Raw genomic sequence first — 22,645 nt, forward strand, 5'->3', positions numbered from 1 at the left:
ATTGGCGCGGGGCGGCCGCGACCACGCGGCGGGGAGGCGGGGGGGAGGTGTGGGGGGTGCCGCGGGGTCACAGCGGGCGGGGCCGCGCTCCCGCCCCCCTCATCCCCCCCCCCCCACCGCCGCAGGTGGGGCGACCCCGCGCGGCGCGTTGGGCGGGAACGGGGCTCCCCTCAGAGCGCCGCCGCCATGTTGGGGGCTCCCCTCGGGGACCCCGCGGCTCCGCTCAGCAGCCCCCAGGCTCCGGGCCGCGGGCCGCCCCCCGCTGCCCATGGCCGCGGCGGACCCCCGGGTGCTGGCCGTAGCCGCCCGGGTCGCTGAGAGCAGGGAGCGGGACGTCCCGGCGCTGCTGCTGGCGTTGAAGGGTAACGGCGCCGCCGCTGAGGGGTGGCAGCGGGGCAGGCCCCCGCCGCCTCACCGGGCTTGTGAGGCCCGTGCTGGTGGGGCCAGGGCCTCGGGCAGACCTCACTGCTGCCGGGGGCAGCCTGCGTGGCTGGGCCTGAAGGCAGCAGAGCGATGCCCGGCTGCCGTGCGGCTCCCCCCGTCCTTCCTCCCCTTCGCCACCCAGCCGCTGCTCGCAGAAGTGGCAGGGACAAGTCAGGGCCTGTGCTAAATCGGGACGTAATTATAAGGGAGCCGTACGTTTCGCAGCGGTTGTGGTTTTCTCCGGCCTAGGAAATTCATACAGATGGGCTGTGTCCCAGATAATGCGTGTCTCACTGCTGGATGTGTAACGAGGCGATGGAAAGCCAAATACAACTACCCTTCCCAGTTGTCACGGGATCTAACAAACAGATTGTAGCTGTAGGATTGAAAAACACTGAAATATTTTATGCTGTTGGCACTTTTAAAATTACCTCATATTTTGAAAAGGAAAAAATACCCAAATTGCACATCGCACTCTAATGCTTCCCTTTGCCACTCTTGTGCTTTCTTCCCACAGAAATTTTAAATAGTCCTTCTTTGGGACGTAAGGAATCTGAAAAAGTTAAGCAAGACATACACTATTATGATCTGACTCGCTACTGCGTGCTGGTCCTTAGACAAGACTACTCTCGGGTGCGTGGAGGCTGGGCTACTGCTGCCCAGCTAGCAGAGATACTGAGGTAAAAAAACTTGCCAATAAGTTTTCTTCTTGTTTTCTTTCTGGCCTTTTATCTTGCTCTTTTTCTTTTGAAGCTGTAATGCGTTGGCTTCCATCCAGAACAAGGCTTGTTGTTCAGGAAAGGCCAGGGTTAAAGTGCAGGGAGCAGTCAAGAGCAGAGGGGTCAGGCATAGCCTAATTGGAACTGTTTAATTCATTCTCATTGTGTTTCATTGAGCTGGGTAAACTGTTTGGTGGGAACAGTTTTTCTGTTGGGTTTACCTTTTCTGTGGTCAGTACTCACATAGGTCTCAGTTTTTGCCAAGCAATTGCTAATTTTGAATTGCAGTTACTTTAAAAAAATCTATTTAGATTTATTTCATCCTGCAAAAATGTGATTAACTCACAGCTTGGCTTGGCTCCATTTAAATATCTATTTTTAAATATCTATTTACATTTTAAACATAATAGAGGGCACAATTCATACAGACTAGAGAGCTTGATGTGGTGATATTGTGAGAATGGCGTGATGAAGTTTAATTCATAGCTAGTAAGACAACTTTAAACTCCAATCCCCAATGATCCGAACTCAATTTTCAATGTCAGGAAAAATAGTAAGTTTTAAATTTTCTCCAAGTTGTACTTGATTTTGGCTTAACTAGGAAGCAAAATTCTAAGGCGTGAAGCAATTAGGCAACCATCTTTTATTTATGCCATATCTGCAATGTGAATTTTTAATGTGAGGAATTTCACCAAGAGATGCAAGATTTATCACAAGAGTTGCATGAGACTTAAATAATCTCTTATAAGCTACTTCAGTTTGCAGAAAAAAAAAACCTGAAATTTATTTAGCTGTAAAAATGTCCTTTTGCAACTAGTTTAATCTCAACTTTGTGCTTAGAATGTGCTGTCGCAGGGCTTAGGTAAGCAGGGCTTTACATATACGCATTCACAAAAAGCTAACAAAGATTAGATAAGATGTCAGAAAGCAAAATTCATAAGAAGCTAGGAAAATACTTCTGTTGCACTTGTCTCAGCGTGGAACTGAGAATCTTTCCAGTTGTAAAACTTGCAGTTTCTTGTAAACAGCCTTCCAGAAATGACCAACGTGTCTGTGGTGAGTAAAATAAGAAAACTGAGATCTGAAAAACTGATTTCTAGCCCACATGTATTCCCCAGTTAGAGGGAAGTTGTAGACAGACTCACTCAGTTTTTTGTAGTGAGTGATATTTTTATACGTACTTTTGTTGCCTGATCTGGACTGCCTTCATCAGGTTTCCCTTATCACGTTTCTGTTTGCCTTTGCTTTTTTACCTTATGACCATGGGAGCCCTTCCCTGACGTGTGGAACAAGCCTGAACAGATCCTATGAAGCTAAAGGCAAAAGTTCCTTGGATATGTTTTAAACTGAGCCGTGCTCTAATAAGCGGTATTATACTTGCTGTCTCCAGCCTGCCGGTGATAACTCTTCCTTCGGAGGCAGCTACCTCGGAGCTAGTCACAGCAAACTGTTGTTCAGTGCTGAATTGTCCCATTCCAGTGAAGCATTCCTTCTCTGATGACATGAAGTTCATTCAAAACTGTTCAAACAGGCCCTTGACTATTCAGTTGTGGTTTTTTTTTTTTTCCATTTCAGTCATTGTTGTGTAGGACTAGAGGTGAAAGAAGATCCCGAGGAATTTTACACAAAATTTCTTCCTTCAGCTATAGACAACCTGCTGTTTTTGGGAAGACGCCTGCAAGCACGATTTATCCGGGCAGTCAAGGTATTTAAATTTCATAGTTAAAAGAGCAGAGAATCTCTGTAAGCTTTCCAAGCTCAAGTGTTGTATAAGAAGGATATTATTCTAGGGATGCTGTATTATGAAAATTTATTTTGCAGAAATTACTTTTTCTTTGTGCCTTGGAGCTTTGAAACTGAAATTTGTCATTGTGGAGCGTTCAGTCCGTTACATGTGCCAAAACTAGTTTGTTACCATAAGGTTTTTTTTAGAGAGTTTTGTTACTACGTGTCAGAATTTTTAAAGGGGTAGGGGCATTGCAATTATGTGTAGGACAGAAGAAATAGGACAGCCAGGTAGAGAATAAAATCCCAGATGTTTTTTCTTACAGAAGGCAGCATCTCAGTCATGGTGGTGTCTTCTTAACTTTGCATATAATTAGTTCAGTCTTTGTAACCGCTTTGTTCTCACTGCTTTACTCAGCTTTACAGAAAAAGAAAGTATGGTTTAGGAAGGCTTAAGACTTTAAGTCGGATATGTCGAAGTTTGTTTTGCAATAGAACCTCTTCAGTGGAATTGGCAAAAAATTCCAAAAATGCCTACTGCTTCTGAACCAGCATGTCGGGATCCCTAAAGGCAGGCTTTGTGATTTAGTGGATGTGAACACTTTCTCACATTACTCTCCATCTTTGCAGAGAAGAAGGATTTTGCCTTGCTATTTCCCCTCGTGTTTTTGAAACATTCTGAGTTCCAGAACAAGCCCCCCAAAACGAAAAAATGAATACCCAATTTCATGGATTCTGATAGTTTATTTTATTATGCCTGTTTCCCTTCGTATCTCATTTCCCGTCTCACTGACTTCTTGGACTTGTTCATAGTTTTCCTGCAGAGTCTTGTTCAGGACACCACATATACAATCACTTCTCAGAAAGTATCAGCAGAGTGACGTATTTTCTGTTTGTTCAATACTTTGTAAGTGCATTTAGTGCTTAAGAAGCAAGCTTCCTGAATGACATCCCAGGAGACTCGAGTCTTATCTGCAACATGTAATTTCCCCCACACTTTCTTATTATGTCTCAGCCAACATGCTACTTGAGTCATGCTTGTGGGCAAAGATTACTTTTGAATGCAAATGCAGTCCATATTATAGCTAGTATTTTGGCTTTTAAAACTTGTGGTCTCAAAGGTGACAGGGCAGCCAGACTTGATGCTTGCTCACTGGAACTTGGGAAACCCCACTCTGCCAGTGGAGATTTGCAGTTTATTCTGCCCTCGCTTGCTTTCTGTACAAGTCTTTGAAGTCAAGGGAAGTACTTAAATAGCTTTCAGAAACTGATGCGCTGCCAAAACACACAACAGATAATATTATGCCTTAACTTATTACTGTTATTTCGTATCTCTCGTTGTCAGTAAGTACCAAATACAGAGCTAAACCATGACTGATGGCTGGGACTTACAGCGTAGGTCTAGGAATAGACTTTCCAGAGTTTCCCTGGTGGAGGCTCAACAACATGGGAGTTACCACACCCAAGTGCTTTATAATAACATTTATCAGCAGTGTAGTACTGTCAAAAGATGCTTTGCTGTCCACACACCAAGATTTTAGATTTCCAGTGGGCTGTGGATCTTACCTGGAATACAGGCTCCAGACTCTGTGTGTGTGTGTATTCACATACTGAAACCTGGATTTCTCCTGGTCATTGTGTCCAGTCCGGTGTTAGCACAGCAAGCACAAATACATTCAGTTTGGTGTTTGCTGCTGTTTCTCCACCTGGGGGGTGCTTCTGAAACCTCTCCATGCTGGTTCACAAGAACCTTTTCCATTTTAACAATATTTTTGTCCACTTTGTACCTGTGGTTTCTGTGTTTTAGTCTTAAATACCGTATTTCCCATTTTGTGATTTAAATCTGTGATGCGTTTGTACTAACCTGTCACTTGTTATCAAGTATTTTTAAGGACCAAACAAGCCTTTTCTAGTAAGGCTTGTTATCTAGTAAGTTTAGACTTTGTTGACAGATCTCTGGCCTTGAAGGACACGCAGGTTGTTTTTTTGACCGGTTCCTATGGTTTGACCAACCTCATTTGGGAAGTTGATGGAGTTGGCCTCCAAATAGCTGAAGTATACAAACCGCCTGCTGCATCAAGCTGAAGCCCTCAGTGAAGACGCATACATGTGCTTTTACCTGCTTCTCTTTTGTTTTGTTTAGGATGAAGAAAAACAAGATTTTTTACGCTGTTTCCAAACAGTAACCGATGCCATCTGCTGGCTGTTTGGTGGGCATATTCAACTAACAAAGCATGGTAAGGGAAAAGTAAACTCATAAAACACCTGAGTATTTGTCTAGAGCAACTACGGGTATCAAGAATCAGTCACAAGCCAGTCTGCATCGAGTTATCCAATTTGGAGTAGGTGTTAAAACAATCTCTTAAAATATTCCATTCAGCAGAAACAGCAATAATTAAATTGGAAAAGATCCAGTAAAGGGGAATATTAAAGAGTTCCTTTTCTAGTCTTTTGGAGACAAACATTAAAAGTCTTCTGTAATTTCCATTTATAATTATGTACCTTTAAAAAACAGATTTTTTTTCTGATAAAATACTGTTGCTCTTCTTACCTGTCAGTGGTTAATATATGCAGAAATTTGACCAACGTACATTGCAAGCCCTGATGGGTAGAACTGAAAATGGATTTCTCAATTCGTTGTCATGCCAGAAATTTCTACAAGTATCTGCAAATTTCTCTAGCGCTTTTGACCAAAATAAGCTTTCATTTAAACCAGCTTAGCATTGGCACATTGACTTTTAGTTCATAATGAAAAACAGAATTTGTTTTTAACAGAGAACAGCAACTTAAGGATCATAAGATACGTAGCTAACACACAAATGGCTAGAAAAATTACTAAGTATGTAGTCAACTGATATTCTCGAATAAAAAAATTGGTGCTTAAATGACATCAGTGGACTTGCATTAAATGAAACTGGTTTAACCAACTGTCAAGGTTGAAGTGCTTATCTTTTCTCGATGTTGTTGCCCCAGTGATAATTCTGCTGCTGTAATAAGAAACTGGTGCTGGTATAACAGAGAAGGTTTTAAAGTTTTTATTACATTGCAACGCCAGTGCCTAAGGGATATCCAAAGGCAGAAAAACAGGACGCAACGTGTTTTTTGGATGTTAAAGTAGTTTACTTGTTCCAGTAAGCTTCGGTGTAAAAATTATAAAAGATGGCGTTTGTTACAGAAAACAGTATTTAGTTTTACTTGCTATGGCTTATGTTTCATAATAAAGTTTATTTGTTTAATGGTATTTTTAAGTCTGTGGTTCTGATTGCGTGACTTCTTGTTTGTTTTTGTTTTTTTGCAGTACTGCAAAACGATCACTTCCTGCAGTTGCTAGTAACAGACAATGTTGAAACAGCAGTTATAATGATGTCTGTTTTACACAGTATTTTGGGGGTCAATAGGTTAGTTGATTTTATTATTACTGATTTTCTGAAGTTTAAATATAAAACTCAGTTCGTTATTGCTTTGTAAAATAGAACATTTCATATACAAGAAGTGTGGCGTTTTTTTCTAGTCTTTGCTGTAGAAGTGGAAAAATTGGCTATTTTCTTTATCCTGTTGTTAAGCTGAGGGAATGGGAATCAGTTGAAACAGTAGGAATGCCTCTGCCACTGAGTCAGTAATACTTGTTTTTTCATTTTAACTGGAATAAATGTGGAAATACCAATTCATTGCAGGAAAAAAAGCAGCATAAAACAAACATAACTGTTCAATTCCTTTTCCTTCCACCGTGGCTCAGATTGCTGGTCCGGCTAGCTGGCTATGTTGACTTGCTGAATCTTGACCTGACATCTGTAATAGGAAGTCACTGTTAAAAAGCTCAGTTTATAACTAATATTTCAATTCTATCCTCCCCTTCTCTCCAGTTCTGTCTTGCTTCAGGTTGACGAAGAGACCCTTCACTCTGTTTTGGATGAGCTCGTTTATAAGCTTTCATCTACCACCAATCCTGTCATAGGGAATGCTGCTACAAAACTGCTGTTGTTGATAGCGAAATTTTGCAAGCAGCTCCTGAAGTTACTCACAACTCGCTATAAAGGTTTGTAAATATGCGTGGAACCAAACACTCGGCCTTGCATTCACCTTAAAAATACAACGGTGGCGGTTACCCAGTGCTCTCCTTGTTCATTAGCCATCTAATACAAGGAAAACTGCAGTGCTGTTTTATTTTCCTTCTCTGTTTGTTTTTGTTGTAATTTAAGGTGCTGCTCCTCTTTCTGTTCCCTAGATTTATTTTCTTCTATGTATTGAGGACTGTGCATGTGGAAACTTGTCTATTCTAGCGATAGTTTGGCACCTTCAGCCTGATGGGTTTTACTACTTTCTACACGATGTTCTGTGTCTTTTTTTTCTGCAAAGGCTGGATATCAAGAGACCCTCATAGCAGGGTGTCTGTACTGCCTTGGTAAGAGCCGTTTGTCAAACGTCTGCTGGTGTGCCAAGCCTCACTAGTCCAGAAGCATGGAATTTTTACTTCTGCCAACATCTGATCCTGGCTGTTACGGGTCTGCTTATCTGATAGGTGCGGTTCTGTCACTAAGGAGCTGAGACTGTCTTTTGACATCCAAGTGGAATGAACTTTTTCCAGGAATTCATGAAATGAGTTTATTGTTTTGTATTGATGCTTCTAGATGAGGAGACTGAGCGTGCATGTAATTTAACTTACTCTATGTTCTTCATTATGTAATATAGTATCCCATTTAATGTTTCTGTCTCTAGCCTAGCAGAGAGCTCCAGGAAGCACGTTTATCTTCTGCTGTTGTGTCCATGGAGACTAGGGAAAAGGATTTGATGTTTGCCAAGTCTTTTATATCCTGGTTATTACTGATGGTCAAAACTACTTTTGTGCAGCCTCTGTTCTTTTGAGAAAAGGGTAATAAGAGGTGGTTATGCGAGACAAAAAGGCGCAATTCTCCTTTTCACAGTTGTGCCAACTACTTGTTAGGCAGCACCAGCTAGATCAATTCCTGGATCAGATGGGTAGCTTTGGCACTTCATTGCCTACAGAATTGAGACAGGGCTTCCTTGCGGCGTGAAACGAAGTATGACGTGCCTAAGGCTGGCAGCGTGTTGTGGATTCTTGTGAAGCTGCTGCGATGATCTGACCATCCCAGTTGTAGAACACTGGTTTGTCTAAAGAGGTGCAGGTCTCCATCAAAGAACTACGGTTTAGGGGTTAGGCTACTTTATTTTGCTTGGAATCGACAAAGTGCCCCATTCATTTAGAGGCTCTTGATCTTCTGTATATATTTCCTGTTTCCGCTAAGGAAAAAAAAAAGCCCTCTTTTTTTTTCTTTTTGTTAGAGTCCTTATGTTAGCTTTCTCTGAGGCTTTGAAATCTTGTAGATGGTTTGAAGAACAGCAGCTACAAAGAAAGCATTCCAGCATTTCCACCACCCAGCCATCTCGTTGAAGTAGCTTGGCTTCACAGTGGTTCAGAGCTGTTGCTGGTATGAGGTGCTTCAGTGTAAGCTTTCTGTCAGTAATGGCAAAGTGCTAGAATGAGGAAATACCCTAAATCTCCCAACTCCAAGCCCAGCACGGTCTTTACATCAGGATTGCAGGAGGGCCTGGTCTTCTTATCTGCATGGGAGGACACATCTTAGAGGCATGCTTGTCAGTGGCTGGAAGGGACACATGGCTATGTAGCCCGTGCAGAAACTGGCAAATGGGTCGTGTCAGACCTACGGGACTTCTGTGAGGGAACTGCTTTGTGTAGTTATGTGGTTTTTCAGGGTTCAGGCAGGTTTAAGGCAGTGACTGACTCCATTTGTAGTTCCAACCATGTCTCTCCTCACATGTTTAACCCATCATCGTTGTTCCAAAATGGTGCATGCCTGCTAGAACAGAGGTGCGACTTCTGTTGGTATGAAGGACTTCATGGTCCATATGTGATCCTGTAAGTGCACACGATGGATTATTTCTTGGAGTTGCCCAGTATGTGAATATGCTTATAGACAGTGATTTGAAGATAGAACTTGTTTGAATCTGCAGTTCTTCAGGAGCCTTTCCAAATAAGTGACTACTTCCCGTCTTCCTTCCTGTCCCCTCCAACTCTGCAGAACTCTCAAGCTCTGGCATTTGTCTGATAGAGATCTAAAAAACCAAGTGTTACTGTCTGTTCTGTGTCCTGTGCACAGCACAGGGAGCGTGTGTGTTGCGAGGAGAGCACAAGTATGCTTTGTAGCTATTGTGCACCGAAAAAGCCATTTTGTGCCAGGGATTGGAAACTCATGTACCCACAGTGAGATTATGCTGTACAAATAAGACATCAAAGAATTCCGGTCATAAGTGAATAGATTTTATTATGAAAAATATGAAAGCAGTGCTCGTAAAACCTGGCACTTGTGTAATACTTACCATCCTTTCAGGACCTCACAGTGACTTACGGATAAGACACTGAAGGTACATGGATAATTTAACTGCAGTTATGTAGACACAATAGGTAGTGACTTGGAGATACAAAGCTACAGTCACTGTAGAATACTTTTCTGTGATGATTGGAGCATCAGTTCTTCACTGATAATGTGTAAACTCAAAAATGAGAGATTGTGTTCATCTTCAACCTAGTCTTCCTTTACACATAGAATCAGATTTAATTTTTTAATTTGAAAATTGTTAGTTTGAAAGCCTCAAAAGAAAAATTTGCCTTAGCAGTATTGCATGCTTCTTCTCTCTTAGGATTGAAAGTGCTTTTAAGTAAACAGTGGACTGGCAAAGGATTTGACAGGGATCTCAGTCAACTTTTGGACTTGCTATACTTGGAACAATCCAGTGGAAAAAGGGAAATGCAGGTGCTGAATTTTAATGAGACTTTCCTATGTGAAATCCTAGTTATGTGTAATTTATATATGTCTAGAAAGCATTTACTATATTGCTTTGTCTAAGCTTTTCAAAATGTGCTATTTTTTTCATTGTATCAATGGATTTTTAAAATTTCCTATATATTCTTTCGTTTGTCTTTCATTTTTTAAGACCTCAAGAAATTGTCCAGTTATTAAGGTATGGGATTGTTGGGACTGTGACTTGAGAGTTTGGCTTTTTTTTTTCCAGATTCACAAAGTAGTATGATTTCTTATAGGTGATTTAGTTTTGTTAACTATAAAGAGTTGTGTCTGCTCATCTCACATCAGTGTTACAAATTTAGGTTTCTGAAGTCTTGGGAGCATTCAGATAGAATTGAAAGTCATGTAGTGAAAACGTTCGGTAAAAACACCTTCTGTGCTGTGTTCCCAATAAAAGAGTGGATGTATGTTTTAGGAACGTACCAAAAATTTACATGCAGGTTTTTCAGAGACAGTACTTCAAAGGAAATCAGAGTTATGTTTGTAGAGACCTGCTTTCACCTTAAGCACAGCAGGGTGTTTGTTTTGTGTGTTGCTTTGTTTTCCCCTGAAAAAATAGCATTTAAGAATATAATTTCTTTTCGTGTTTGTTGTGGCTGATGATCATACTGCAAAAGTAAAAATTTTCCTGCTATTAGTTCTCAAAACTTGTCTTTCTATCCTGTCTAGTGTAGGTATTTTGATCGAATCAGCACTTGAAATATCAAGTGCTTCAGACACTTTAAATTCAAATTTCTAACATTAAGTAATGTAGATAATATATATTTTATATTTGTGCTGTGAATGCATTTGTTTATCAAAGAGAGCATTGATCCAGATGATCAGATTAGCTGCCTTTGGAGCTCATACAGGATTTGAGATTATAATTGTCTTTAGGACCTTAACTGCCCTGCACCATTACAAATATTGTGCATTTCGGTGTATTGGAAAACTGTTTTTTGGCCAAACATTGAGGTTGATCCAAATAGGCAAGCAGTAGTAGTGTGTTTTTATATGCAAAGAAAATATCATACTAACTGTTTTTATAAATTTCAGAGAGAGCATCAAGCAGCTTGTATAATCCAGGCTGCGTGGAGGGGATTTCAGACAAGAAAAAGGCTGAAGAAACTACCCCAAGCAGTGACCATTTTACAGAGGAGCTTCAGGTAAACAGCATAGCTTTATAAAAAGCACTCAAGAGAGTAGACTAATAAGGTTTGGTTTGGTTTTTCTCAGGTCAGAATTCTTCCATTAGAGCTCGTGGGAATATTCCTTGTTACGGCTCTTGACCACTGCCTCTTGTCCTTTTTATGTTTGCCTCTAAGAATCTGGCTCTACCTTCTTTGTAACCCTTCCCATAGTTAGTGAAAGACAAAAAATGGATTTCCCTTCCTTTGTGCTAAAAAAAAAGAAGCATCTCTCCACCTGGCCTTGTATAATGAACGCTTCGTATCCCTGTCTCCATCTGGACAGTCCCTGTCCCTCCAGTTTGTCAATATATCTGTCTTCTACTGGGTGGCCCAGTAAAGTATGGGCAGTATTCCAGGTGTGCCCTCCAGAGTGTTGAGCAAAGTGAAATAATTTTCTTTGACCTGCTGCCTCTGCTTTTGCTAGTGCAGCCCACAATTCAGCTAGCTTTCGTTACTGCAAGGGCACGCTACTGACTCGTCTTCAACTTGCCATCTACCAGGACCCCAGGTTCTTTTCATGGGAGCTGCTGCCCAGGTAGTCAGTGCCCAACCTGCGTGATTCATGAGGCTATTTTGTCCCAAGTGTAGGACTTTACACTTGAACTTCATGTGGTTTCTGTTGACCCATTTTCTATATCCGTGGAGTTTCCTTTGAGCGTCAGCCCTGCCCTGCAGCGTATGGAAGACTGATGACAGCCTTGCTAAAGTCAAGGTAAATGACACCCAGTGCTCTCCCCTCATCCACAGAGCCACTCAGCTCATCACAGGAGGCCATCAGGTTGGTCAAATGTGATTTGCCTGTGATAAATCTGTGCTGGCTGTTCCTGTTTGCTTCCTGTCCTGCTTGTGCCTGGGAAGAGCTTCCCTGCGGATTTGTTCCTGTATCCCAGAGAATGTTTGGGTTGGCCAAGAAGTCCTCCATCTTGAAGATGCCTTTTTCCAGTCAGCTGTATTTTCTGAAACCTAAAAGTAATGTAATGCCAATATGAACTATTTCACTGCAGATTCTTTTAGCAAAAACATCCAAACAATGTGCTTTTCCAGCAGTACCAAGCTGCCACTTCTGGTGCCAAAAGCTCCAACTGTCCCTTTCCCAGCTGCCAACCTTTTTCTCCATAAGAAAAACTCATACTTCTGTGATGTTTTTGTATGTTTTCTGTGTAAAAATATATGGCATGTGGAAAACTGCAAGTGTGGGACAGTGCAGCACTGGATTGCAGTAAATAGCCCTAGAAGATGATGTACTGTTGGCAGAACAATTAACTGGTTTGCAGCTGACTTACAAAATTCCATCATAAATTAAATGTGGAGCTGTCCTGGAGTTTAATGTCATGCCAGAGTGCTGCAGAAACCATGGACTAAAGTGCTTGCTCCATATGCCACTTGTAAGACCTTGTTCTCAATTAATATTTGAAATCTTTGACTCTCAGAAGTGGGGTCAATTCAGTGACCTAGAAATAGCATCTTCTGACTTTGGAGTAGCACAGAAGAATGAAGCTACATAAAAAATGCGTATGTTACTTGAAGTATGATTTCAGTAACTTCAGCACATGTTAGGCAAACTCTTTTCAGAAGTCTAGTGTGAATTTTAACATAGGTTAAGGGATCTAAATCAAGACAGACTCCACAGCAGGTTTAATTCAATCTTTTTTATTGTACATGGTAAGCACTACCTTGTCAAGACTAGATCTTACAAATCAGATAGTCAAATCACTTTGTATTATCACCAAGGTGTTAGAAAGCAGACAGCTGTGGTTTGTCTAGACTGGCATTAAGAAGATACTGGGCTCTCTGGGGGTGTAATCTTCAAGTTCAGGAAGATTTGCAGGGGGATGCAAGTTATCCACTGAGGACCACTAACCACTTCAGCTTCTGTGCTGTGTACTAAGAATGCCATCCTTGTGACTGCTTTCTACTGCACCATACACACACTTTGAGCCAGTATTTCTGCCTCCATCAGGCACCTTGCAAGCCTGCAAGCCAAAATTTGCAGCCCAGAAAAATTGCGTGACGGGATAAGGCGTGACATGCTAACGCAGAAGGGAGAGGGTGGTGAGGCTACCAGCAGCCAACTAGCTGCTTAACATTCTTGTGTCATGTTCTCACTATTGCAAGCATTAGTGCGTGCCTCTTAAATAAGTAGATCTTGAATCATTTAAATGCGCTCTTGAATGTGTTTGTTTAACATTGAAAAGAATGGAAATGTATTAATATTTTTACAGTTGTGTGTTCGTGGCCCAGTCAGTCCCATTGTACTGAGTACAATGTAGTAACTGTACAGCTCCAGTGGTTTTTTTTCTTTCTAGGCCAAAGCTGCAGGTAGCATTATGATGAAAAATAAAAATGGTGTTTGGAGTGCTGTGAGCATGACTTTAGAAAACCTTTCAAGGGGCCTTTGGAATTTTTAACAGTCAGTGTTTGGTTGTATACATGGATTTGTTTTAGGATAAGTACATTTAAATACTGCTGAAGCTCCAGACTTGGCTTACCTGCAGCTGCAGTAGAAGATCTTAAACTCTACAAGTTACATACCTCTGAAATGCTGTGGTTTCAGAAATGTCTCCTCAGTGACTATTAAAGCTTGCATTCTCTCCTTGAAGTTAGTTCCCTTTTATGTAACTAATTGTAGAACTGTTAAAATGGCAATAATTGTTATTAATCATGCCTCATAAATCAAACAATTGCATGTATGTGTATATATATTTATATATATATGCACATATACACATAGATGATCAGAGGGAGGCTAATTTGTGCTATGAACTGCTGAAGGAAGCTTGGGTCTTAGTCTCTGTTTACTTCTGTTCAGAGGCATTTCCCTGTCAATGTGATCTTGTGGAAACAAATTATTTATTATTGGGAGAAGCAGAGAATGAAGAACGTGTATTTTACAGACTACATGGGAAATGTAAATACCTGACAAACATTGTTCGTAGTTTCACAGGTGCACATCTGAGAAGTTCATAAAACATGCTTGTTGTTTCCTGCCTAGGGGAGCTGAGAAGTTTCTGAGGAAAATTATTAATAGTTTTATCAAGAAAATGGCATCAAAAGGCCTGTTTGATCCTGTGGCATCGTTCAGCTTAGAAGCATAGTATTGCCTTCTAGGATTAAAAATGCAAAGGTTTACAATTCTAGTTTACAGAAATACGTGGGCTGAAAACCTTGAGACCATTCTGATGTAGTCACACGCATCGCGATCTGTCTCTGTAGGTAGATGTGTGGGCACACTTCAAGTCTGCATTACTGTCATAAAAGGATTATGGTCTTTTAGATCGTGGTAGAGGCTGTTTATCAGTTTGGGCCAGATCTTTAGATCCAGAGCATTTCTTTTACAAAACAGCTTCCATCCTGTTTTCCACCACCCAGTTACAGAGACTAAGGAGAAACTGTAGTTGGCGGAAAAATTACCAATAAATTTATATTAGTGCTGGGAAGCGCGCAGACACCTGAATAGTAAGTACTGTGAGTCTAAAGGTACGTGACATGCAGCCGTACCAGAATTGCTGGGCACTAATGGTGGTTACTGCCTTTTTTAACCCTTCCTGTCCCTCCTTATGCCTGTGCTCTACATATTCCCTGTTCCTAGTGCTTAAGACCTCTTTCATTGTACCCACAAAAGTACTAGAGATGAGCAGAACTCTCAGCTGTTGGCCCAGTGGGGGTGCCGGGGTCCTGATCAGATAACTGATGTTGCTGCGACAGAAGAGGAGTCGCGTCATTACCTCATCATGGGGTGAACTTGTAAAGTCTCGAGCGTTATGCTGCTCACGAGGTCAGGTCCACTGGGACAACAAAGGGTCGTGAAGAAGGAAGAGTCCTAGCTTACAGCTCCTCCAGCTTCACTGAGACCATGTCCACGTGGTCTCAGTGATTATTAGTATAGACACATGAGCATATTTAGCGTTAATATATTAGTCTGTGTACTAATCTTAGTATACCTGTTACTGGCTTGAACGCTTAAGGGCCAGTTACAGACTTTTCAGTTGTCTCATCTGGGAAACAGTTGCTCGGGCTTTTCCAATGCCAAGCACAGTAGGGCAACATCCTAATGTCAGATTACAACAACTGGTACAGACCAAGAAGAATTTGCAAGAAAATTCTTTCTTAAGAGTTCTGTTAATAAAGTTGATGGAGAAAATGTGTCAATGTGTATTTCCTGGAGGAAAAAAAGAGAAGAAAGTAATAATTAAAAAAGTGAAACTCAACAACCAACATTCTGATCTACTTTAGCAGCCTGTACAAAAACAGTAATACGTATTACAGAAAGCAGGTGCCATGCATGCTGATGGGTGCACTGGAAAAGATGCATGCTGGAGCAGATGCTTAATGTTGCTTTACTTCTTCCCCATGTGATGGAAACAAAGCAGTTGTTCTAGTTCATGTTAGCTGTGGATGTCCCACCTGAAGCATTGCTCTTTCAGCGTCCTTAGAGCTGTACCCTAAGTAAAAATACATCTTTTGATTTGACAAAAAATTGGGTGTCTGGCTCAGAATTTTCCTGCTTATAGATAGCGTGATAATTTTTTAGCTTGCAGGTAAGGTAACATCTTGTTGCTTGGGTTGGTCCTGCAGCCAGCAGCTGGCATGGCAGCTGCTGGACCATTCAACATAAAGAGGGATTTTTAAGAAATGTACAACTTAAGGTAATTGTCAATATTTTTGTGTATTGCAGAGCTAAACGAGAACAGGAGCGGCAGCATTTAGAAAAACAGAAGGAAGATGAGGCCCTAAAGCTGCAAATGCAACTTCAGAGACAGAGGGCCATGAGACTCTTCCATGAAAGACAGCTGGCCTTACTGGAAATAATCCATGCAAGTATGATGTCTATTAAAGTATATCAAAAGATTAAACTGTCTGGGTCTCCTTAAGAACATTTTCCCCAAATGTATTTCCTAATCTTGCATGTCTGTTTGCAGTGTAGATTTACCATCTCTTCTCCTGACCTGATTATCTGACAGAGAAGGTGTTAATTCTTCAAGGGCTCAGTAGCTACTGATTGACATCTGCTACCTTCAAAATGGTACAGCAGAAAAGGAGACCCTATATATAAAAAGCTCCATTGCAGCTACAAGTCTTCTTTGAGTAGTCTACAGCTACTGGGCCTTCGATAAGGAGGGATTTTTAACTGATAAAAAAGCTGGCATTTTGATATTATCAAGTTTAAGGATTAAAAATGTAAATTACTGAGAGATCACAAGCCATGACCTTGTAACTGTGTTTTTCTCACATTTGTAGGTCAGGTAAATAAGCACATGAAAGAAATGGAGGTAAAGTCTGCATTAACTATCCAGAGATTCTGGAGAGGGTATAGAGCAAGAAGAAGTTTTCATCAGCAGAGACAGTCTCTTAAGGAGCATAAAGCAGCTGTCATCATTCAGAGAGCAGTAAGTATATAAACTTTGTTCTAACGTTAGGTAGGACAGCACCTTATAGCGATGCCTCAAAAAGATCCTTTTATTTACTTTTCTTAATATTGATTTAGCCATAATTTATTCAAAAATTAGTCAGAGGATGATAGATTCTATAGCCACAAATTGCGTAGAGGGGTTGAATCCTGCCTAAGATAAAAGCTACAACTTTCTAACTAAAATACAAGAGCTGCCACTTTGAAACCAAGAGTTGGGATTTCACCACACCACAGGTAAGTCAGTAATTTATTATGAGCATTTTAACATTATTTAGCATCCATGCTGACCATTGTATGTTGCCTTTTCAGTATTGTAGCTAAAGTTACGCTTTAACAGATACAGTGCTGAGACTTTTTTTTCCACTGACTGATTACAAAGTGAGATAAACTTATTGTCTGTGATTCCTGTATTTTTATATGTTCTTTACAAAGGCTTGCAAATTCTTGGAAAAACAAAGAAGTAAAAGACCTCTGTCTCCTTGGAAAGATCCCAAAGGACTGACTGATGAGCAGAGACTGGCTTTACAGCAGAAGGTGGATGACTACATCAAATTGCATCCGGTCTGTTTCTTAGTCATTTCATAATTTCCATTAATGATGCAACGTAAAATACTGTTGGGATGAAGTACATTCAACTTCATAAACTCTGATCAAGATAATCCTTGTGAGGTATGCATATATTAACCCTGCTTGTTTGAGAGCAAGGTACTAGGATATTGGGGTTTTATCTGCTAATCGAATAAAAAGAGTCACAGCAAAACTGTAACTGGAAAGTCACATATACGTCACATATAGCTTTGGAGGGAACTTCAGAGGAAGCAAAATGATTAAGTTAACAATTAACAGCATTTGCATTCCTTTGGACACTAATCTGTCCCCAGAAGATTTAAAATAACCAGCTCTTAATGGTAACAAACTGTTATTTTCCTCCAGGCTTCCCAAATGTCAGAAGAAATGAGTAAAGAATTACATATGCAGGCCCAGGAAAAGCTGGCACAGTTCATGTTGAGGAGCAAATTGGATCAGAGAGCAGCACAGCGGAGAGAGACGTTACTGGCTCAGGTCAACACTGATGTGGAGCTGCTAATGAGTACGTGACTGCTCTGGTCATAGTTTTAATTACCATTTGGTTTAAGCTAATTTAAAGAGAAAATTAAAGGGAACAGTGGTAGAGTCTTATTTCAAAACTGAAATATCTTTCTTCCTTTGCCATATGCTTTATCTTGAGATTTTTCAGGCTTTGCTAAAAATCATACAGGTACTGCTGTAGGTTAAGTATTATATACCTGCTTTTCAGGGAGCATCTTATTTTAGTGCAGAATTTTTTTTCTGATATGTTCACAAGAAAAGCAATGGCCTTGTAAAAGGCATTACGGTTTCTAAAGGGATCTTGCACAACTTCTTCCTCTACATTTTTGTTTTATTGTTTTCTTATTTTCCCCAGATGAAGAGGGAATCCTTTGAGCTATGAATTTTGAGTCAGGTCTTTATTTTGACTAGCCTGGCTTTATTTGAAATAGAATTCAGTGTGGTGCTAGCTAAATTCCAGACAAATAGTTTGGAGTGAAAGAGGGAGAATAGCAAACTGCAGCCACCAGAGAGCACCCAAGCAGGACAAAATTCAGCAAGTTACTGAATTCCATGACTTAGCCTGTCACATGGTGTGTCACTGCAGCTCATTGCTCCCTGAACGGGCAAATCAGCAGCACACTCCCACGTTTTGCCGGGGCCCCCAGGCAGGGAATACGCAGTGCTGCTGCTGCGCCAGAGCTGTGGAAATGCTACACTGATGTCACCCTGCGCCAGGAGCGCTGATCCAGCAGTAGCAGCCAGGAGCTCTGCTTTCTCCTAGGTCACAGTTTCACAAGAAGTCGACTTGGTGTACAGCACTACTGCCCTGAACGAAGTAGTCCTGCTTTCCACCCTTACTTTCTCTCCCCTTGTTCTGCATTTATTTTTTCAAGTTAGCCTTAATTTGGATTGCTTCTCCAGTCTTGGTTTATCACGCAGCCATGAAGTTGTAATGCCAGCAAGGGGAAAGGAGTGGCTAGGACAGTAGGAGGTGGGGGAGTAGCGATCCTTCTTTTTTGTTTAAAATCCTCGTAAAACTGCAGCATAAGAAACAAAACAGAAAACTTTTCTCCTTGTTCCTACAGATGCTCCACGGTTAGCAGAGACCACAGAAAAAGATCTTGCTGTCTTTATGAGTCGGTCAGTCCCTGTAGCTACCAAGGCCAAACAGTCCCACAACGCTATGCTGAAGTATGCTCGCTGGCCGTGGTGGAAGAAGCTTGGAGATGAGTTTGTGGAGGATGATGTCATTCCTGATGATGCCCTGAATGCAGAACTTGGAAGTCTGTTTATTGGTGGAAGGAAATCCTATTAGCTATTGGTGGAAGCTAATCCATTTACAGGCAGAAGTATCTGTTACTCATCCAGACGCATACCTTGCACTGTGCGTTCACTTGCATGTGTTTTTAAGGAAGGAAAATACTTGAATTCGGAGACAAAGCACTGAAAGAGACCAAGGCCATATTTTAGTGGATTTTACTAACGTGATTGAGAATCTTTTCCAGTGAACTTGCAATAAAATCCTATTGATTGTGCTGTTACAAAGAGGATTTAGATACTGTAGTTGTAAATTAGGATATTTTATAACTTACATTGCTTTGAAAGTAAGTGTGTAACTTTTGGCTTTCCGCTTATTATTTGAATTGCTCCATTGTGAAAGCCAGGGCTTTTATAGCAAAATGTTTTATCAGGTGATGTGCTTCAAGATAAAGATGGGTTTGGAACAAACCAAGACGTCAGTAAGAAGCCAAGCAAGCACTTAGGCAGGCTGGGTGCTTCCGGCAGGGTGGAACAGCTAACTCCAGTCAGCACAAGCAAAGCTTTGTCTGAGGAACCTCCACCTCTTGCTTGGGAACAAGTGAAAAAGCAAGGGGATGAAAAAAAAAAAAATCTTAGATCATAAGCATTTTCCTTTAAAAACATGCAGTTACTTCCACAGCCAGTATGCTGCGTTGTAACGTGGTTGCAGTCCAGACAGTTGCACGGGCTCCTAGCCTCAGCACGGCCATTCGCACCATCAGCTTCATCTCAAACCATGAAGACAGTGTTAAATCCAGAAAGGTCTCCAGCACAGTCACTGTGGCCTGGTCCACAGTAAAAACCTCCAGCCAGAGGCTGCTGCTTATCGATCTGCGTAGAAAGAAAGGAGAACACGAGGCTGCGGTAGTGCCTGCGCTATTAATAAAGGTATCTATTAGGTGAGAGACGCAGGGAGTCTTAGGAGTTAGATGTACCAAACTGCAGAGGAAGAAAAGCACCGTGATGTCTGCCGGTTGTATGTCGGCAGCAGTACTACTTCAGCATGTTTGATTTCCATCTTCTCTAGAAGATTTTGAGTTTTAATTTTAGTGATGAATGGAAAACAAATAAATAGAAATATTGGGCAGAAGCCCAAGGCCATTCAGAGGCAGCCGATACATCAGAATTAATAACTGGGCAGCTGCCAAGAGGAAGAGCTGTGCTCTGGGTTAAATTTTCTAACAGGCTGTGAGTTGGAAGGCACCGACTTGGCTCTGAGCTCCTTTCTTGGAGAGTTAACTGGTGGAAAAATCCATTATTTACTGGTGCACTTGCATGTGGCTGTTGAATTACATGTTCTGCGCAGCCCTGCTGTTAGACCATGCCTATCATAAACCAGGTGCCCTACGAGTAGCAGGGTGGAGGGGCTGGGGGAGTCCCAGGGGATAAAGGCTTCCCCCAGCAGCTGCCAAGCTCTAGTGCTGGAAAACGCCCGGCTCCTCCGGGCAAACTGCAGCAGGCCAGCTGTTCCCCTGCAAGTCCACCAGGCCTCTGTGCTCGTCATTGTCCCCTCTGCCGTGCAGGCACTGACCCAAGCTATTTCGAGACAGCAGCGTCTGCTGTTATGTTTATTCCTAATCACCCTCATTATAACAGCTCTTCAGCACGGGGTGACGTTCACAGAGGTGCTTTGCTTAATGTATTTTGTGTAAAGAGATGAGGCCCCCTGGCCAGTGTTAAATACCGAGTGAATTATAGAGCATCTCACCAAAAAGCCACTTATTGTAATGTTAATGGCCTCTGCCACTCACTGCCATTGGAGTGGATAATGAACTCCCCCTTTGCAATATGCAAGTTGCTGGATAATGGTTTTTTTTTTTTAAGTGAACGGAGAGCTTGGTGGAAGGTGCAGCCTTGCTGGAGGAATTCAAGTTGTGGGGTCATTTGTTACCAGCCCAGCAGTGCAAATTCCTCCGCCCCACCGCTGCCCCGATAAATAAAAATGCCTCTCCTTACTTTGTGCTTATCACCAGGAGATCTCAATTATCTCCGTTTTACAGACCTGGGGAACCCAGGCGGCAGGCAGTGAGGGAACGTGCCTGTGGCCACGTACAACCCGCAGCCCCCTCCGCAGCGCTCTTTCTTCCCGGGTGCTGCCTCCCACCCCTGTTCAGCCTTCGCCCTCCTTGCCCTGTCTCCCAGCACTGCCTGCCCTTGCTCCCACTGCTGTTGCAGGCAGAGCGAGCCAGAAGCAAGCTGCTGCTGTGTGCTGGGGTGCAGCCCCTGTCCCCTACCTGCCTGACGTGACTCCGAGCCGTGCGGAGGGGGCAGCTCTCTTCTGGCCTGCCACCACCTAGTCAGAGACCATCGAGTTCCACGTGGCCTCCCTTCACTTACGGGCTGGAGGGATGTGACCGGGCTCGGGTAATCCTCTTTTCAGGTGCAGGCTACCTGCCTTGCTGGTGATTTATTTTACCGTGGATTTATTTCACCATGGTTCCCTCTGGGATAAAATACTCCTGCCTGAGTAACAGGAATGGACACAGACAAGAGAACAGAATTCACCTCCAGCCTGCTGCCAGGTGAACTCTGGCTTCCATGATCACCTCTCTGGGTTAACACGGTCACCCCAAACCAGACCGAGCTGAGACCAGCCCTGCTCCCACTTGCCTTGCCACAGCCCACAGGCATGCCCAGAAAGCTCAGCTGAAGTTGCTCAAGCATTACATCTGCAGCACAGGTTGTCCGGCCAAGCAGGGAACGGGGCTGAATTTGGCTGTGATCAGCCAGCCGGGGCTGTGTCCCTTTGGGTACGAAGCACGTTGCCCAGGCAGCCTGGAGACGGAGCCCAGTTTTGGCAGAAGAAGCACAGGGGGGCCCTGCCCGGCTGGTGGGGTGACAGACGTGGTGAGGAGCGCAGGGGCAGAGGGGAAGCTGGAGCTGCGAGAGCAGCGGCACTCAGGGCATTAAATATTGATGCAGTCTAAGCTGGCCTGTGGGGGCGATTGAGCTGAATTGCAGGTTTCTGTTGCTGTGATAAATCGGGCCCGTTTGTCATGTGGTTTTGTTTCTTCCCTCTCCTAAGTAAAGCTACACAGGAGCCGTATTGCTACAGCAGCAACAAACAACCTGGAAAACAAACTTCTCTGACGGATGTGGATAAAATAGAACGGGCAGCAACTGTTCTCCTGCCAAAGGTGCCACCAGAAGGTCATGGAGCAGCAAGATGGTGGCAAAAGGAACAAAAACCACACAGCCCTTCAGAGCAGGAGGCAAAGCAGTGTCCTCTGCTGGCTCCTGCAGCTGAGGAAAATTCCTATTTACGCAGAGAGTTGGTTCTGTGTTTGGTTTTTTTTTCCCCAGCTTTAGCTGTAATTGGACTCGCAAGCAACAGGATGCTCATCTCCAGCAGGGACACAGGCATGAGCTTCAGCGCTACGCTGCTAAGTCCAGGGGCGTCTCCTGGCCTTTCAGAGCGGCCGTAACTGGAGCACGGAGCCGGGGACAGGAGATCGCCCAGATGCTATTCCACCTCTCGCCTCTCGGTCTTCCACTGCCCGTTTCCACAGGAGCCAAACCAGGTACAGAGACCTGCTCTCCACTGCGGAACATCACGTACACCAAGCGCAAGGAGAAATGGAAGCGTTCTCCAAGCTGCGGGGTCAGGGCTATCTATAAACGAGCACGCACAAGAAAAGGAGGCAGCCCTTAGCAGCAGGAGCTGTAAAGATCATTGATGGCAATTGGTCTCCAGGTTCTCCTCACCATCCTTCTTTATAGCACAGCGATGCTGAGACATCCTCCGGGTGTCCTTGTGTACAGTGAAAAACTCTTCGGTGAAGAGGTTATAGGGAACACCTCTGGGACCCTGGGCAAGTTCTGTCTCTTCCTCTCCGAGGTGAGGCTTACTGCAGGCTTTGTGTGTGGTGTTTGTGATTTGAGAGCCCTTGGTGGAGGACGCTCTGTGAGCATGATGCTACTGAAAGCCCCCTCTGCGAAGGGGGCACAGGAGTCTGACAGGCCTCAAAGGGGAAAAAAAACACTTGT

At 42.8% G+C, this 22,645-nt stretch overlaps 1 protein-coding gene and 1 long non-coding RNA gene across 2 annotated transcripts; one reads left to right on the forward strand and one right to left on the reverse strand.

Moving 5' to 3' along the window:
• Positions 1-9: 9 nt before the first annotated feature.
• Positions 10-18,904, forward strand: IQCB1 (IQ motif containing B1). Its single transcript, XM_080599269.1, has 13 exons — positions 10-362; positions 941-1,103; positions 2,718-2,847; positions 5,011-5,104; positions 6,166-6,265; positions 6,731-6,903; positions 9,546-9,658; positions 10,745-10,854; positions 15,554-15,696; positions 16,117-16,265; positions 16,721-16,849; positions 17,222-17,378; positions 18,445-18,904. Exons 1-13 carry the CDS (start codon positions 269-271, stop codon positions 18,672-18,674), a joined length of 1,785 nt encoding a protein of 594 aa, XP_080455395.1. The 5' UTR covers positions 10-268; the 3' UTR covers positions 18,675-18,904.
• Positions 18,766-21,385, reverse strand: LOC308197938. The gene is made up of 2 exons (XR_013953447.1): positions 21,265-21,385; positions 18,766-21,117 (listed from the first exon to the last, which is right to left on the reverse strand). It is a non-coding gene; the product is annotated as an uncharacterized lncRNA (long non-coding RNA).
• Between the last annotated feature and the right edge of the window lie 1,260 nt (positions 21,386-22,645).

The sequence above is a fragment of the Anser brachyrhynchus genome (assembly GCF_964034855.1).
Source record: "Anser brachyrhynchus genome assembly, chromosome: 7".
NCBI classification, from domain to species: Eukaryota; Metazoa; Chordata; class Aves; order Anseriformes; family Anatidae; genus Anser; species Anser brachyrhynchus.